The 18,538-nt window shown below is 41.7% G+C and overlaps 2 protein-coding genes across 3 annotated transcripts in view; both read right to left on the bottom strand.

The window, feature by feature from the left end:
* Window positions 1–999: 999 nt before the first annotated feature.
* On the bottom strand, window positions 1,000–3,105 carry LOC109470927 (tyrosine-protein phosphatase non-receptor type 21-like). The gene is made up of 6 exons (XM_019770025.1): window positions 3,043–3,105; window positions 2,747–2,815; window positions 2,347–2,475; window positions 1,903–2,131; window positions 1,386–1,540; window positions 1,000–1,128 (listed from the first exon to the last, which is right to left on the bottom strand). The coding sequence occupies exons 1-6, from the start codon at window positions 3,103–3,105 to the stop codon at window positions 1,000–1,002; spliced, it is 774 nt and encodes a 257-aa protein (XP_019625584.1).
* The window catches only part of LOC109470986 (tyrosine-protein phosphatase non-receptor type 21-like), a 21,924-nt gene continuing 6,471 nt past the window's right edge, over window positions 3,086–18,538 (bottom strand). For both annotated transcript variants that reach the window (XM_019770106.1, XM_019770107.1), the window contains exons 3-16: window positions 16,059–16,228; window positions 9,612–9,709; window positions 9,399–9,469; window positions 9,201–9,271; window positions 8,889–8,976; window positions 8,609–8,697; window positions 8,379–8,466; window positions 8,067–8,149; window positions 7,676–7,729; window positions 7,258–7,312; window positions 6,165–7,082; window positions 5,006–5,758; window positions 3,344–3,482; window positions 3,086–3,192 (exon numbers count right to left, since the gene is read on the bottom strand). In XM_019770106.1, coding sequence (XP_019625665.1) covers window positions 3,348–3,482; window positions 5,006–5,758; window positions 6,165–7,082; window positions 7,258–7,312; window positions 7,676–7,729; window positions 8,067–8,149; window positions 8,379–8,466; window positions 8,609–8,697; window positions 8,889–8,976; window positions 9,201–9,271; window positions 9,399–9,469; window positions 9,612–9,709; window positions 16,059–16,228 — 2,673 coding nt within the window. In that variant the 3' untranslated portion in view covers window positions 3,086–3,192; window positions 3,344–3,347. The remainder of the gene's footprint in view (window positions 3,193–3,343; window positions 3,483–5,005; window positions 5,759–6,164; window positions 7,083–7,257; window positions 7,313–7,675; window positions 7,730–8,066; window positions 8,150–8,378; window positions 8,467–8,608; window positions 8,698–8,888; window positions 8,977–9,200; window positions 9,272–9,398; window positions 9,470–9,611; window positions 9,710–16,058; window positions 16,229–18,538) is intronic.

The raw sequence follows: 18,538 nt of genomic DNA, 5'->3' as shown, positions 1-18,538 counted from the left end.
AACCCAGACTACTACACCATCTTGTGGAATCTTCCACTAAAACTGCCCAGCAGCCAGCATTCCCAGCTTTCCCTCCCTTCAACAGTTCCACCTTTCCTTAACTCCTCACATTCAAAATGTAGAAATACCTTCCATAATACAACATCCTATCCTTTCATAACAACATTTTTGCACCACAAATAATTTTGTAACCAAAACAAACTACGTCTGATGTAACTGCCTTTACTACGTTTCTTCTTCTGGTTTGCTTTGGTACACAGGTCTCACAATGCTGTGTAGCAAATACATGTTAATTATTGCAACAAGTGCAGCTTGCTCAAGGCAGTCACTTCCTTCTGAACATTGTAAGGGTACTGTGTCTTGATGGACCTTACCAATAGCTACTGCTGTCTTCCTATAGGTACTTATTTCCTTGCTAACAGAACTAGACATGGTACAACTTGATATATTGAGTGGCAGAAAGAGGCAAGCTGACACTGTTGTCTCAGAAATTGTAGCAGGAATAATGCTGGTATGACTTGATACCCTATGACTGTATGAGTCAGTGCTGGTATGCCTGCTTGTCTGTAATACCAAACCAGTGGTGTGAACCAGGGACACCCTGACCTTGGCACTGCCTGCAGGGATTACATCATGTCCAAACTTCTCACTTCCCAGTTCTCTGTTCAACAAATGGTAGTATTTCTGGTTCGTAATTTACCAACCCTACTTAGACCTATTTATAATCATATCTAACGTTTGAATTGTAAGAAAAACCTACAAACTGGCAGTTTTTAGTTTGTTATGTTGTCCTTTATGTCTATCTTGTCTTTGTTGCTGAACAACTGATATGGATGTCAACCATAGTTAACAACTTGCAGACAGCTATGTCAAATGATGTACTCTGTATATTCCATAGGACAATGTTGTGTATGATGTCAAAAATGTGTGTCACAGAACTCAGATTTCTTGTTCACCACCAGGGTAACGTCATACCAGAGTCTGGCTTGATGTATCTGATCAGATGAGTCTGGAGTTCTTGAGGTATTGTATGAGAACTGAGTAGACAAACTTGTACTGGGCCAGCATGGGAACTGTCATCATGCGCTGGTCCCGCAGGCTGGTCAGGGCAGTCGGCACGTCTAGGTCCTGCAAACAACCACGGGACAGTCAGGGAAGAACAAGGTTGGTAACACGGCTGTTTTAGCACAGACATGCAGGGTAGTAAGGAATCACAACACACTATCTCCTTGCGGTCTACTGAATTTGACAAGAGAAAGAGGAGAAGGCCTTCCTGTGTTTAATTACCAACAGACTGATATAAGATTATAGGTACCATTGTTGTAAAATTTTAGGATGCCTCAAAATACAGATGAAAAGCCAGTTGGTGAGAGAAGTCCGCATACCTTGTTGTGCTCCAATGTCCTGATCATCACCTCCGACAATATGTGCACCCCTGTCCTGCCAACGCCATTCCCACAATGCACCAGAAGCGGGGGCTCCCGTTCCAATGGCATGTCATAGGCCAGTCTCTTCACCGACTGGACTTCTTCAAGGAAGCCTGCAACACAACGTAATAGTTCAATCTCTTTCTTGCATAGATATACTTCCCTAATAAATGGACCTGTGCAAGATATAGGTAGACATGAAGAGAGGATAATTAGCTTCTTGTACTTCCACAGGCCACTTGTATGTGTTGGTACAGTAATGATACGGTATCTAAGTTCCACACTAAAATACATTTCATTGCCATGCCACATTTACAGTAACAAGGATTAGTAGTTATTGTTCCTTGTTGTTTTTGGTTACACTTTCTTTTCCATTAGAAAAAGGACCATCAATTACTGAGTAGAGCCTATCCATGCACATACTGTAATCATCTACTAGTTGTCTATATTAAATAGTAAGACTACAATGACTTACATAGGAAATCTTGCACATTCTGGGGGCACCCGTGTTCTGGCCATGCCAGGAACTGTAGATGCCAGAGAGTGCGTGTCTGTCCTGACGGCGTGTGTTTGACAGACATCCCCCGCGTGGCGTACGGACCAGACACACTGCTGAACCTCAGGGTCACCTCCACATCCCCAAACCTGCACGTCTGTGTCGGCTCTGTCGGCCAGTATTGGTAGGACTTCTCCTTCTCTCCCTCCTGGTGAGAAAGGAAGGTGGCTTCAACAATTCGATTTCTCCAGAAACAATTCATTATTACATGTAGTTATAACTTCCAGTTACTATGATGTAACAAGATTGAAGGTTGGAAGTTCCATCCCAATCAGAGACTCTGTTATGAAATTCTGTTGAAAACAATTTAAATTCAAAACCTTGTGCATTGTAGATTGTATAAGGTACTACAACTGTCCACACCTTTGTAAGAGACAGCATGGCAATGATGAGCACCTCCTGGTCCCACACCATCCTCCAGAAGTCCTCTGTGGTGTTCTCCATGGGCCCCTGGGCAGCAAGGTACTTCAACTCTGACTCTCCAACCTGCATCTAGAAACAACAACAACAATGACATGTCATTAAGATCCATCAACTTGGGTTTTACATGTTATGGAAAAAATATATTGACAAAATAAACCACTTGCTTCACATAGAATACTAGTAAATATGAATAAATATTAGCATATGCACCAGTACCAAGTGCTGTGTGCAGCTGTTTCTCTATTCATTCTCTAAAAATGATTCAGTAATGGGGTCACTACCAGTTAGTCTATACTGATGAGTGCATGATAAATAGGAAAGAGGAGGCTGATCAGCAAACCTTGATATGTGAGGCATTGATGTATCCTGCAGGATTCCCCTGGGTGGGTATCAACCTGACTCTGGACTCCTGTCAAGTACAGAGAACAACATACATTAACACTTATCAGCATCACAGCATCAACTACAAATTGACAGAGGTTGAAAATGTGACTCCATTTGCTGTGTCATTTTCTGTGTCAGCATTTCTGTGTAATTTTTTTTCTTCCTACTTAAAAAAATGTTTGCCATTATCTACTATTTTACAATCACCATTAAGCCATGAGGCTTTGATTGGTTCCCACAGTTTTTACCTACCTCATATGGCAGGATGTCCTTGAAGCGGTTCCTGGCCTGGTTGTCTGGTTTCTGCGCGGTCATGAAGATGGCTGGTTCCTTCTTCTTATGGACTTTGGAGAACTCTGTGAACACAACTCCATCCTCGGCACACTCCTCTAGCCTTTGTATCTACATTAATGAAAGTGTTTTAGTATAACATACTAGACTGTAGGATTACAGAGAGTCAAAACATGCATAACGACCAATATGAACATACAAAAAGTAAGATGTATCAACCAATGTAATAGTTACATCTGACAAGCTAACATTGACAACTCACTCTCTCATCCCGTGGGGTCCTTCCTGACCCCCTTTTTGCTGGCACGGGGAAGGGTTGCGATGGTCAGCCCGTTCATGGCTGCCAACTTCAGAGGGCCTATCTTCCTCATGTCGTCCTCCTTGGAACCTGAAGACGACTTCTGTGACATGCCAACAAAACTTCCTCGTTAGACAACAGTACCAACTGCAATCCATGCATGTAGATCACAGCTCTACAAAACAGGAATGTAAAGAAAATTCAACCCATTTTTGACACCTGTTTTTTGTACAAAGAAATCTACAGTCACATGTACATGTTTCTGTTCAAGTATACATGATCAAGTCTACCAATAAAGTCCATGTTTTGTTCCAAAGTATGACTTTCTCTTTTAAATTGGCCAAACAATCATAGAACATTTCTATTCACAAGCACTTGATGGTTGACTGAGGACATTCCTATGAAGCTACATTCATATAACAAGACATAAATACACAATGACAAGAAACATACTGGCTTGGTATCTTGAATACCAGTTTTGTTAGTCTCTATACCTGTTTTGACTTCTTAAGATTCCCTTTAGCTATTCATGCAGCACACGATAATATCTCAATAGGGTAGATAAACACGGACCTCATAACTAGAAGGAATACCAACAACACACTGCAGCTGCACAGGATAAATAAAGCATTCCTTACTTCCACCCCTTTACTGCACAGCGACAAAACACATACAGGACTCTACATACATGTAGATAACACGCTATCTGATGTCCCATTCCAACAACTCTTGGACTAAAAGGAAAAAGATAACAACAGGCCCTTGCTATGACAGAAGTCTCAGCAGATAATTACCTACCTCAACACAGTACTCAGACTTTGTGAGCTATGATTTGTTTAAACTGTTTCCTGCACCAAGCATTGTTTACATGTCTGGTTGATGATGGTTGAGAAGCAGCTTGACCAAAATGGTACCATATCGTAAACAGGATAACCATCTGGTTGGCCTGACCTGACCTGTCTACATGCATCTACAAATACCTTTTTCTCCTAGTAGAGCAAATAAGTGAAATGTGACTACACTTTTAGACTGTCATATTTTATCTGTCAGCACCGCATCATTAGTTATGCATGCATGTCCATGTAGGGAATGTGACAATAATGACTGCTAGTGTTTGTGTGGAGTTGTGCCATGACTGGAGATGGGTTGGTGGGATATTTGTGGCAGGCGGTCAGACTGCTGGCGACATTCCTGCACATTCTCTTCATTCTTATAATCATTGAGACTCCATCTGATGGCTGTTATCATCCCCGATCTCCTCAGGCATGGTCGGGCGGAGGAATGAGATCACACTACACTGCCAACATAGTTTTACACCACTCCTAAACATTCTGTGATGTAAAACTGACAAAAAGCTAGGGCTTCCTGCATGGGTCAAGATGCTTTCAACGGAAGGAATCTTCATAAAAAGACTTGTAATTACATCTTGGGAATGGGCAAAATAAGTTGACAGTCCTTTGGGTTTATGGGCATTTTCATACCAGCTGGTGCTTCTACTATTAACTGCTAATATGAGCTGTCACAAAAATGGACATATGATAGAAACATCTTATAGTGTAGCAATGCAATAATCAAGACTAGGAATAAATTTCACCAGCCTCTCTTGTACACCGCAGATCAGCTCACCTCTATTCTCTTGACCTCCTCCTGGTCAGAATCATTGGACGTGCTGTACCCGCTGGTGACACACTCCTCTGACCCCCGACCCACGTGCACCAGGCTCTCGTTGCTGAGCTCCTGGTCTGTCCCCACGCCGATGTCCACCAGCGACACCGGCCGCTTCCGGTGGCGTGGCGGCGGGACGGGCGCTTCCTCTACTTCTGGGCTGGAGCTACTTTGGTCAGGAGATGGAGGATCACAGTTTACAACATGTACAGGTGGTGAAGGTTCATGTACGATGACTGAAACCTCCTGTATAACTGGTCTGTGTGGGGATGTACTGTCAGGGGGAGTCTCGTGGTCTTGGGGTGATTCAGACACGGCAGAAGGCCTGTTAGTTGTTGGGGAGTCTTGCACGGGAGGTCTGGCCACATTTGCACTTTGCTGCTCGACTGGAGCAGCCCTGATGGAGTTCTGAGAAACATCCAACATGGCGTCTGCTCTCTGCAGGAGAGTTCCGTTTCCAGAGGGAAGAGAGTTCTGTGGGTAGGGAGGGGGCGGGATGGGGCCGTCCTCGGGAATGGGCAGCTCGCGAACAGACCCGATGTTGACCGCGGGGTGCATGACGTGCTCGTCCTTCAGACTGGAGGTGCTGCGGACGAGCGTCCTGCTGGCCTCCTGCAGGGCGTGCACCAGTGGAATGCTCTCCTCCTGGAATATCTGTGGCCGGGGGACCGGGACGATCCGCCGCGGCAGCAGGTCAGGACTGCTGTTACTCACCTGGAAGTACAACAACAGGAAGTGTCAGTGTATAACAGTAAACAAATATGATGGTGACAGGCTTCAGAAACGATCCAAGTGATATTAGAATAATATTTCTTTTCAATATAATATGTAAACATTTCTTGCCTGACATTTGATACCAAAAAGTGTAGCAAGGAAATAATAACGAAAAATAGAAATAAATTATCTAACATATATGTATATACTCCAGTACTGTGAAGTGGCTAGTTCATGCTTAAGTTATATGTTAGCATATATCTAGGAGCCCGGGTTCGATTTCTTTTTTGTCAGAATGCTTATCAGATAGCAGTGATTCTTGAACTTTCCTTGATGTCCTTTGAGTTGAAGCTGGGTAATCATAGAATCAAGTTTGAGAGGCCTAAGAAGATGCAGACCACTATACCTGAGGATGCTTGTAACGCTGCATGGCCAGGTCAGGTGTGCTGGTATGGTGTCGTGGGTACGGGGGCGGGGGTTTGTAATGGTGGAGAAGGGCCTCTGAACTCACAGTTATCTGTGCCATGTTTGTATATGGCTTGGCCAGTTCTGGGGTGCTGACGGTGTGGGAGAATGATGCAGAGTGGAGAGGGAAGGTCTCTGTGGCAGTGTTTGTATGGCTTGGGCTGTAAACTGCAGGGGACTGCACAAATGTGCACTCCTGGGGGAAGGAGACGATCCGCTGGGAATACAGATCATGTTTGATCATGTCGGGCTGGCTGTATACCATCGTCTCTGGGTTATTGTACACTCCAGACAGGCCCAGGTTGACGAGAGACTGGCTCTGCCCACTGTCCATCACACTCCGTAATCTGTTATTCCGCACGGCAGTTTCATAGTCCGGCGTGGGTCGGTACGCGGGCAGCTGGGGACGCAGGTCCACCCGGGAGACGTCCGTGTTGCTGTTGATGCTGGGGTTGGACGAGGCGGGGGAGGCGCGGTGGATGTTGACCTGTGAGTGGTTGAGAGAGTTGGCGGAGTTGTAGACGCTCCCGTTCATGGGCACACTGCCGTTCATGTAGCTGTGCATGCCGGGCGTGTGGGAGCGCAGACGGTCCACACTGGTGGTGCTGTTGGACAGCAGGTAGTCACTGCTGTTGGACAGGACGTACTCTGTGCTGCTGGACAGCACGTTGTCCATGCTGCTGGACAGCACGTTGTCCATGCTGTTGGATAGCACATTGTCCATGCTGCCGGATAGGCCGTAATCAATGCTGACTTGGGGGGAGGAGTTGTATGACACATCGCCAGGCGATGCTTCAGCTTCTTCTGCTGCATTTTGTTCATCCTCCTCATGGACAGGGGACATGCCGGCCGCATCTCTCTGTAGGAGAACAGAGCAAGATATCAGATCATCTGTCTATGATATGCATAACACAAATTATGACCTGTCTACATGCTGACAAAAATGTGAAAACATAACCATCCTGCTCCAAGGTTCACAAACATCCTGACTAGGAATGCCAGGGGAAGGGGAGAGTGCGTAGATGACTACTGACCTTGGTGATGGTGGGGGTCCTCTTCAGTGGGCTGGCTACACTCACCAGGGGAGAACTGTGAGAAATGAATGGAACAAAACAACATGACAAGGTCACAACAAGGTCAGGTAAAATGTCCCTACAGACTATGGGCTGATTGACAAGAAACATACATGTGCCGGTAAGGTTATAGGGAAGACCTCCTTCATGGGAACATTCATATCTGTTCTTTTTCACCCCTTATACCATTGCCAGCTTGTCAGACAGCCTAGACACTAACATTCAACTAACTGGACTTGAACCATGTTAGGGAGCTTAATATATTTAAGGTACTGTATGAAATGTACTTGGGAACTCCATTGAAACTCTATTATACATGCAACTTGCTAGTGTAGTGTGCATAATGAGTGTACAGGAAAGGAAAAGAAATAGTTCTTACAGCTTCAGATTGGTTCGGTGGCCGTCCAGCGACACTTCGTTCCATACTGTTTTGCTGCAAAAAATGTTGTGATTCATTCGTTTATTAACCTATAATATAGAGACAAACCACAAACATCCCACACAAACAACTAAATGCTAATCTCTTATTCCTCCTGGGTATAATAACCTTAACAATAACTTTTTCCTGGACACAAGTGTAAAAGTACATGATTTCTCAATGTGCCATGCTATTGGGATAAAAATTGAAGGCATGAAGCATGCACTTACTAGTAAATGCCATATTACCCCTTTCATGGAGAGTTTGACTACTGGTAACAGTACTGACAGTAACATTGTACAGTAACTACACCATTCCAGCAGTTTATCCACAGGACTGGAGAAAAGCTCACCTGACAGATGCCCTGTTGATGCGGTAGAACTTGTGCTTCAGCACACACATCCTCCACACGTATTTGGTCATTTCTGCATCCTCCTGGAAAAGTAGACAGTTTCCAGTTACCACACCAACACCTCCACGAGTTGGACATACATATTAAGTGATAACGGTCAAATACATGATTGTTACTCTTACAATCATGTATTAAAATGAGCATATGTTTACAGCAAGTACCAGGAAAAATAGCTGAGATCCCCTTTACTTTGCATATCATAAAACAAATGAAAACAGAAAGATACTAAAAGACAGTCTGGTTTGTACCCACCATGACAAACTGAACAATCTCCCCTGTCTTGGCACTCTCCACGCCAAACAGCCGTTTGTTATGGACAATGTTAGATACATCATGCCATCTGCAACACAAACATACACAATCACCTCATATCAGCATGAATCCTCATCTGATTTGGTACAGTACAGTCCAATATAAAATCATTACCATTTAAATTTGTAGACCAACAAATCAACAACAATTTACTCCTTGACTGGACTTACTTGAAGTAGACAGTAGGCAGTCCACTCAGATGCTTCACAAAAATACCAACAAACGAGGCCCCAACTTCCAGGTTGTTTCCTGCTTCATCCTAACAAACAACATAAGGGAAAATCAGAAATGGACTCAGTCCAACTAAGTTGGAGGACTAAGTTTCACAAGTAATACATGCATTGTCCTGAAATTAGAGGTATAATGGCGGGAGACATAGGGTTTTAGAATCAAAAATACAACAAATTGCAACTTTGATTCTTCTATGATAAAACTACTAATATGACAGACCTTGGCAGGGTAAGCCTCTTGTCCGTACCCATCCAGCTGCTGGGCCTCCAGGATGTAGGCAAGTTCTGCCTGGGCAGGAGCCATCCCACTGTACAACAGGGACAGAAAACATACTTTATAAGCAGTTTATAAAATGCTGAGTTACAATGTACACTCATGTAAGCTTCATGGACTTTTGCTACAGAACCCAACTACATTGTACTCCAACTAAGTACTTAAGTCTGTTAGTAAAAAGGTGATTCTCCAACAACAGCAAGTTACTTCTTGAGACTTTCATAAGGGTATATCTGTAATAACTATGGTGTTTCTTACCGGTGCCTCTGGTGGGCATTGATAACTTCCCGGACATGGTCAGCTAAGGCTGTGTCATCTTGGCTCTGTGCCTGGATGGAGAATACAGCAACATGGTAAATAACACAACAATGTTACATCTATAACAACATGCTGGACAAAAGGTCTCACACAAATACAAAAAAAGTTTAACATTGAGAATTGTGAATCTGAACTTACTGGAGGGAAGAGAATGAAGTCTTTGAAGAAATCCACGGTGTGCTTCTCACTGTCATGGTCTCCAAACTCAGCTGTAAGAAAAACACAGGGGTTGCTAACTCACCAACTGGACAGGAAGTACAAACAAAGCATATCACTCTGGGACATAAATACCAAGAAAGAAATATCCACTTCTCACAGAGAATGGAGTGCAGCACAGAAGGTAGGACTAACCTTGTATGGCATAGCTGGCCAGCAGCATTGCCTGCTCAGGTGTACATGGAAGTCTTCCTTCAATAACATCACTCTTCAGCTGCAGGTAAAACAGGTATCTGCAACATGGAAATAACGTTATTCACAAAGCTTCTCTATATGACATTCCATGCTAAAAAAATCACATGGAACACATGTAATGCAATATCATATACCAGTTCAGAACACATTTTGTGCTATGTAGTGCAATACCATGTTGGAAAGATAGAGGGCATTACATGTTAGCAGTTCCTGTGTGTTGACCACTGTATGTTTACATAACTACATTGTATACTTGAACCTGTTCACTACATTACATCTAACACTTTGCAGGGGAAAAGGGAAGCCAAATCATGGATTCAAAATTTACAAAAACATTTCCAAACTCTGCTCTTAGCAGCAACAGCATATTTGACATTTACCTAGCAGCATATTTGACTTGGAAAACAAATCCAAACTTAGCCATTAAGATAGAAAGTATGTTTGGATTTCAAACGGTAATCACAGTAACCTTAGTCATCAGTTAACAATGATATAATTGCCTGAGAAAGGTTGTTTTGCATTTTCATGGTATATCTTGAACTTCAACCAGTTCCACCATATCAGGTCTAGTATTCAAAGAGTTGAAAGGACAGAAGTTTGGATAATTATATAGCACATGGAAATGAAATGTTTCATCACAACTACAGGTGCAATTTTGTTCCATCCACAAGGAATGTCAGAATTTCATATTTTTCTTTCTTCTTGTGAATCTCTACTTGACTATTTTCTTCCCTTTCTGCATTTCTGTACCTGTATCTGTATCAGTATAGCCGGTATAACCGCCCTTCGGCGTAACACTTCCAAAGGATACCAACATTTACAAAACCATTTGCTTGAGCTATATTACAAATGCATGCCCTCCAAAAGAGGTACAGTAAATTAAAAGGTCAGCCAATTTTAAATGGAATCCATCCAAGTCCAAATCTGCAACTTCTATGTAAAGGTGCCTGAGGGACAAGCCTGGACATTCCTGAGGAATGAGGAGACTGTGCCATGCTGTTTGTGTTGTGGGTGGGACCAGCAGGCTGAGCAAAGTACAGACTACAGCAGTAATGGAACAGGTGGTGGCAGGACACTGCTGCCAGCTAAACTGTCTGTCAAGAAAGTTCCCTTTATCTAACCATGATGACATCCAGGCTAGCAGTCTTTCCTTTCCATACTTTCCACCATTGATCATCAGAACACTGGAGAATCAAACAGCTTACAGAGAGTGATGTGACTACAATACAAAATGGTCCTACCCTACAACTCAAAGTGACAGTTTATTCACATATTGCAACGCTGGAGTTTGACAATTCATAAAGATAGGTTAGAGCAAATTTGTGGACAGCAGTTAGAACATAACTGATACCAACAGACAAGGTTCTCTTGTCTGTGTAATTAGGCAAAACATGTATACAGATCATCCAATGATCCATCTATGTTACCTTATCTTGCTTTATATGAGATCATATAAGGCATCATCAGTCATCAGCAGATATACATGCAATCTGCCATTATAATTCATTTTTCCATAGAGACTTGTGGTGAGAAGCACAGCTGGAATTTAGCTAGTATAGGAAACACCAGACAACAAACTTATTAGCATACAAGCAAGTGTCATAGAACATGTGGCAATCTCATTATCATTGGGAGTAAAAGTAATTATCAGCCCTGTGGTTTGAAAAAGCCAACTGTGTGGCTCCATCATGATTAGGAGGCACCAGAAGCTATCGACCACATCTAGATAAACCAAGCAAAACAGTTAAATAAACAATATATCTTGTTTGGCATTTAACAATTTGAGCAAAATATATTTCACATGCAAATATACAACAAGATTTTTTGGGCTTTATCACTTTCTGACCAATCTACTAGTGTTGCACGTGTGATCATAGGTTTTTCATAAACAGGTGATCATATGGTAAAGGTTTGAAAAGCTTTTAGGCAGAATGTGCTATATGACTCCAGTCCAACAGAGCTGCATGCAGACCCTCTCAAGTATGTGGTTGGCACTCTTGTCAACAGGACATCAGGGGAGACTGGCTTAGGTTTACACAAATAACCAGTGTTCTTGGGTGCAATGGCCCAAAATAAACTTTTGGAGTGGATACAGAAGTCATCTGTTGCCATTCTTGTCTTGGCTATCTTTCATTTCTATAGCTATAATCAATCTATTACCCTAAATTTGTGCACCAATGTTAAACTAAACATGTCATTCCAGTTCAAAAGTAATTATCATTTCATGTATATACTGTATGATGTTTGCAGTGGGATTGAGGGAAAAGAAGCTAGTTTGCTGAAATTTTGATCACAAATGACTGTTTCCCATTCTAGACTTAGACTAGAGTCTAGACAGGTCAGTGATAAGGGATTTCATCATTTACCTAATCCTGACAGTGGGATTTGCGCTGCAGTGAAAGTTTTGCTGTAGGATCAACCCTTTTCACAGCCTTGGTGATCTGGACTGGCAGCTGGCTCAGTGCCTAAGCACAGGAATGGCAGGCATGCAGGAAAATCAGCCTCAAGCTGAGAGGAGACCAGGGGCCAAACAGTGTCAGATAACAGCTCAGAACACTGGCCCTCTGTGGTATGTGGAGACATGGAATATTATTTGGCCTTTCATAAATACATGGGTATGAAGAGTAATGACTATGTTGTTACACCAAATATGTCAGTACACAATAAAGCTTACAGGGATTGGAGTCATAAATTACTCGATATGAACAATTCTTGATCCTAAGTCTTGCAACACTCCAGGGTGGGAGGGCAGTGCAGGATGGGCTGTGTAGGGTTACTAGCTGGCTGTAACCTTTGGGTCTTTGGGTTGTAAAATTGTCAATCTATGACCCACTAATCCTAAATCACTTGATCTTCATGTAACTACAGAAGGTGGTGCACGGAAAATGCCCTAGGCTGCAGGTATTCTGCAGACAAGATACATTTGAGACAAATCATCTCATTCTCATTCACTTTGAGATGTAAGAGGGTCTGCATGGGGGGGTCCTGGCAACGGTTAACGGTAAATTCAGCAGGGCCGATAACGCTTAACGGTAAATTCAGGACGGTCGGCAACGCTTAACGGTAAATTGATAGGCCTTTTTTTCGAGCTACACTGGATTTGGTATCTCGCTTTGTGAGAAAAGGTGATCACTGACAAAATTACGTATACCTTTACATGTAATGAAATTAAGCACGCATTAAAGGTATGTGTTCCCTCTGTTTAATTTTCCGCCTGCCCTGGTCCCCGAGTGCGTCCACAAATAAAGGGGAGTCCGAGTCGACGTCGGCCAGGGCTCTACCCAGCTTGACTTTTTCCGTCCGCCCAGTTTTATTCGATGGATTTTGAGGGGGGAGCGCCGAAGGCGCTCGCAATCTGAGGGGGTCCGGAAAATTTAGGATTTTTAAGCCTTCAAAAACGCAATTTCCCGCATGTTCAGAGGCAAATCATGATGTTGAGAGTGTTTGTCGGTCCTTCTGATGTTTTCATAATTTTACTGACGGATTCCTGTAACTTTCCGCAAACTTCCGGTAATTGAAGGGAAAACTGGTGCTAGCTAGAGCCGAAGGGAACGAGCGCAGAAGCGCGAGTCGAGCGCCAAAGGCGCGAGCAATGTAGGGGGGTCCGGCAATTTTGTATTTTTAAACCTTCAATGACGCATTTTCCTGTACTTTGAAAGGCAAAATTAGGCGTAACGAAGAATTATTCATTAACACTTAACGCTGAAGTTAGGATGACAAATAACGTTTTACGTTGAATTAAAAGGACCAATATCGCTTCACGATGAATATACTGATAACGCTTAACGTTGAATTAGAGCGGGCCGGCAACGATTAACAGTAAATTAAAATAGCCCATAACGGTTAACGAAAAAGGGCATGCAGGCCCTCATGTAATTTTAGGGACTACCCAGTTGTCCAAAATGAAAGGAATAAATAAAGTAATCTCTGAAAGATGTCCACAGATTAAATGGTATATCCCTATTGGAGCTCACTTTGTTATGACAGGGAGTAGAACAGGTATGATATTGTAAAGAAGATGCCACAAAATGTTTTGGTCTGCTGCATGACCAAAATGGTCAAGATAAAAATTTTGGGAATGTTTTTTGACAGCCAAGACCTGAAGCAACAGGTGCTAGAACAATTGGTACATGTGTGAGAACTGTTCAAGGTGGACAGAATTTGGCATTACTGTCAGGTCAGGTCATACTTGGTGACTTGGCAATCAACTTGCTTCTGGAGGTCAAAGGTCATGAAACATCCATGCATGTTACTTACTGGTACCATCAGTGGTGGCCAGTGAGTATCAGATAAAAGTTTATCAAACATTCTTGGAATGGCAGCTTGTCACTAACATGATGATATGGCAATACTGAGGTATTTTTTTACAGAATAAGTCAATAACTTTAACGAGGGATGGACCACTTCACAAACAATCCCATGACATCCCCCTTACATAGCCATAAACTCCTTATCACAACCCCAGGGTAGCGTGGGCTCAATTTAGTCTACAGTACAGCTTGTATAAACAGGCCACTTCTCTACTATGTGGACTTACCACATACTGCAGCCAAAAACAACACAGAGTACAACTACTGTACCAGCATTTCACCCTGCAACCTTGCAATCGTTATCACTGAAAGGGCTATTAACAGCAGGAATAAAAAACAACCTTATGAATCTGCCATCTACAAGTCCATTTAGGGGTAATGGATGAAACTTCTTATTCATGTTAAGCTGAAGAATTAAACCAAGAGTATGTACCATGTAAAGTGACATTAAAACATAGTCCCTTATTATCCATCTTTACTGATTATACCTACCACTAGGAAGACTTCTATCAGTCTGATTCAACATAACACATGTGTATCCTTGAAAGATAATGGAGACTTCCTTGACAAGATACAGAACAGGTGCATTTGACAGTGACTATCTGGAATGTCTGATTAATGACTACCGACCAAGGCCATCTACATGACTGTCTGACTCCAGGGGTGAACGACCCTTACCTTGACACTTGACCCCACAATGGCTGAGATGCACTTGGTATGTTTTCACATGTTTAATAGTTACAGGTCTGCAGATTTAGGTACAAAGGCCATGTAATTAAATAATTTTTGAATACCAATAATAAATAATAAATTTTTGAAGAGAACAAGAAATAGCCACGCATTCAAGTACCAGAGTTATCAACCAAGGATTGAGGTGTTCAAGAATTCATTCTTTCCTAGAACTATCGCAGAGTGGAACTCACTGTCACCAAGTACAGTAGGGGCACTGTCAATAGATAGCTTTAAACAATGTCTAGAGCTAGAAGTTCAAGGGTTAGGTGTAACAAGTCGATCGGTGTAATATAGCCAGCTGCCGCCGCGCCGCGTGCCTGCGAAGCTGGTGTGTTACGCCGAAAGGCGGTTATACCGGCTATACAGATACAGATACAGATAATAACAGCTCCTTTATGTCAAATCATGCTATATGAGGTAAAACAAACCATACCAATGTTTGGGCCAAACTCCAAGGAGGATTATGATACTATCCCATCATCCTTTGCAATACACATTCCACAACACGTGTCCCAGATGGCTGACTGTCAGCACCAGGCATATAGTCTTGTCATGTTTCCTTTAAAAGTGCAGCAATGGCAACAATTTGACCAGTAATTTTTGGTTCTTTGAATTATCAAAGGACTCAAGTAGTGTATGAGACTTTCTGACTTTTGTAACTTATGTACAACTTCTTACATTGTGTCATAAACATTTATGCAAACATTTGCTTCAAAAATGGTGCTCAAACTTCACCAAACTAAAGTGCTTTTCTACAAACTCTATTGATTGGTGATATTATACATCTTGTGCATCAGAAAACCCCAAATGCACCAAAAAGCACCCATGGAAAACAGAAGAAAATATTATATTTGATATGATTTATGCAATAATCATCAACAAATGCAATTTTCTTCTGTTTTCCATGGGTGCTTTTTGGTGCATTTGGGGTTTTCTGATGCACAAGATGTATAATATCACCAATCAACAGAGTTTGTAGAAAAGCACTTTAGTTTGGTGAAGTTTAAGCACCATTTTTGAAGCAAATGTTTGCATAAATGTTTATGACACAATGTAAGAAGTTGTACATAAGTTACAAAAGTCAGATAGCCTCATACACTACTTGAGTCCTTTGATAATTCAAAGAACCAAAAATTACTGGTCAAATTGTTGCCATTGCTGCACTTTTAAAGGAAACATGACAAGACTATATGCCTGGTGCTGACAGTCAGCCATCTGGGACACGTGTTGTGGAATGTGTATTGCAAAGGATGATGGGATAGTATCATAATCCTCCTTGCTCTCTACCTGAACAATACAAATGTCCCAAACACATGACATGACATTACGAACACAACCATCTTACCTGGTGATTTCCTGGTTGAGTTTCTGCACGTTAGACACATAGAACATCACAGCAAAGTACACCAGTGGTTCGTGTGCCAGCTTGTCCAGCTGCTTCTTCAGAGGCTTCTCCAGCTCCACCCACTGCAGCTGCAGCCGCTTGCTCACATACCGCAGCCCAAAATAACACACCTGCAACAGGCGAAATTTTCTTTCTTTAGGCTAACAGAAAGATAGAATACGTTCATGTACATGTCCATAGTTATAGCATTTTCGAAGTATACAGTACTACTTGGAGATGAATGTTTCATTCATGGACTGGGCTAGACATTCAATTTTCTTCTTACATTTGACTTTTCTTATGGTTATGCATTAGTCATTATAGTCATTATTATGCATTAGTGTTATAATTTAGATGAAGAACAATATAATTGCTCATGACTGGACTACTAGTGCTAATTTAAAACAAAACTAAGTCTTGATTATTTCTATATAGTAAGAGTAATATAAACTAGACAAAGAACTCCTAAGTTTAGCCCTTTCTCCAAATAGAGTGGTGACAAGGTTCCCTGGCTTGTACATAAGTATTCTATAGAGAACCCAGCAACACAATTGGATAACAACTAAACAATACAAAACTTAGAATCTAGAGGAAGGCTAAAGGATACAAACAGGATCAGCCTTCCATTGTGAGTTGAGCCAGACTGACTTTGGAAGAATAAGTGCTACAGCTGTGAGGATAAGCTTCAAATTCAATCATAAAGAAGGCAGCCAACTTGTGGCAAGCTACATGTAGGAGTGCCTGTAACAGCTGGAATAGACAAACATTAATCTAGTGAAGATTTAGGATTATAATACTGTGTGTTCTGAGTCTTCTGACTCAACCTCTATCTGACTTAACATAAAAATACAGTGGTAACATCTGGTAGGTTGTACAGCATTCAGCAAAACAAACTGCCAATCTTCCAACAGACTGCTTACATGCTGGGGTCAATGCCTGAACAGAGTACTCCACAGTTACAGAGTTTTATACATTTGTATATGAAAGAAAACTTTTAAGTCAACTTTTTGAAAAGTCCAAAGTCCTGCAAAACTATTGATATAATACTATTAATAGAAGGCTGGGAGGTTTACTTTTGTTGTCAATGTGGGTGTGTAAAAATGAAAATTCAAAAATACATGTACATAAAAAAAAACTATTGTCTTAAATTGTCACCAGTCCACTAGATAATTTGTCACTGTATGAAAACATGTAGATACTAGAATTCCGAGATCTCATACCTCCATGAAATATGATCTTGATATGTAAATGTTAATTTCTTCTTTAATTGTGCAAATGACCTCTGCATTAACATGATATATGCATCGTGATGTATGTTAACTTTTGATTAACTTACAGATGTCCCAAGTATGACATTCTCATCATTCACCATTACGAAATCATAGAATTTTTGCATTAATTATGCAAATTAGGTCATCATTTGCATAATTAGTATCTGTTGAAGTTCCACCTGCCATAGGTTACATACATTACATGTATGTAAGTAGTATAATGTAAAACACTGTAATTATAGAATTTCCTCATTAATTATGCAAATTAAGTCCTCATTTGCATAATTTGCATTTAATTATGTACATCTCTCTCTCAGCTACCTACACACCAAAAATAATGAAAATATGTTGTTCCTGTCTGGACTTATTGGCTTTTAAACATTTCGCCAGAAAGTGCCCTGCAGTTCCAGAACAAGCCGCTAGGGGGCCCAAACTCATATGACTTCTTCCCAAGCACGAGAGCTACCTTCCATCAAAATTTCATGACCCTAGCATGTCCAGATTGCGAGATATCAAAACCGGAAGTTGCGCTGCAGTACCAAGGGAAGCCACTAGGGGGACCAAAATCTAATCATTTCCAGTTTTCGTCACACCCTACCAACACACCAAGTATGAAACCAATCCATCCAGGCGTTCTTGAGTTATCTTGTTGACCAACAGACGGACGGACAGACGGACGGACGGACAGATAAACGCAACTGAAAATATAACCTCCATGACACATTTCATGGAGGTAACAAGTTGCTTCCCCTCCAAAATGCAGCTAACCAGCAGATTGGATGAAGTGTGAGAATGAAGTACCTTTCTGCTTTCCAGGAATCCTGTTGGTAGTTATAATGCCTGGCTTGTACATCTACATGCAGATCCCCTTTTAAGTAGAGAACTGTCAGAGTGACAGATATGCAGTTGTCACTAGCTAATTAAGAACCTATTATTACTGTGGAATGCTATCACCAACATGCATGATAAACCTTCACACTTTCTGGACAATTCAAATGACATTTTATCAGAGAAGAAAAACAGCAGCAGCTCTTAATTGGTTAATGACTGGGAGACAAGTTAATCAAAATACCATCTTCAAATCTAATATAATTATTTAAGTCACACTGTAACATCTAAAATCTCAGACAAAGAACTTTTACAGGAATCAGCTACCAATCCAACCTGGGG

The sequence above is a fragment of the Branchiostoma belcheri genome, unplaced genomic scaffold (genome assembly GCF_001625305.1).
Source record: "Branchiostoma belcheri isolate BF01 breed outbred unplaced genomic scaffold, Haploidv18h27 scaffold24, whole genome shotgun sequence".
Taxonomy (NCBI): domain Eukaryota; kingdom Metazoa; phylum Chordata; class Leptocardii; order Amphioxiformes; family Branchiostomatidae; genus Branchiostoma; species Branchiostoma belcheri.
The sequence above is the reverse complement of the archived record's forward strand: the minus strand, read 5'-3'. Positions and strand labels throughout refer to the sequence as shown.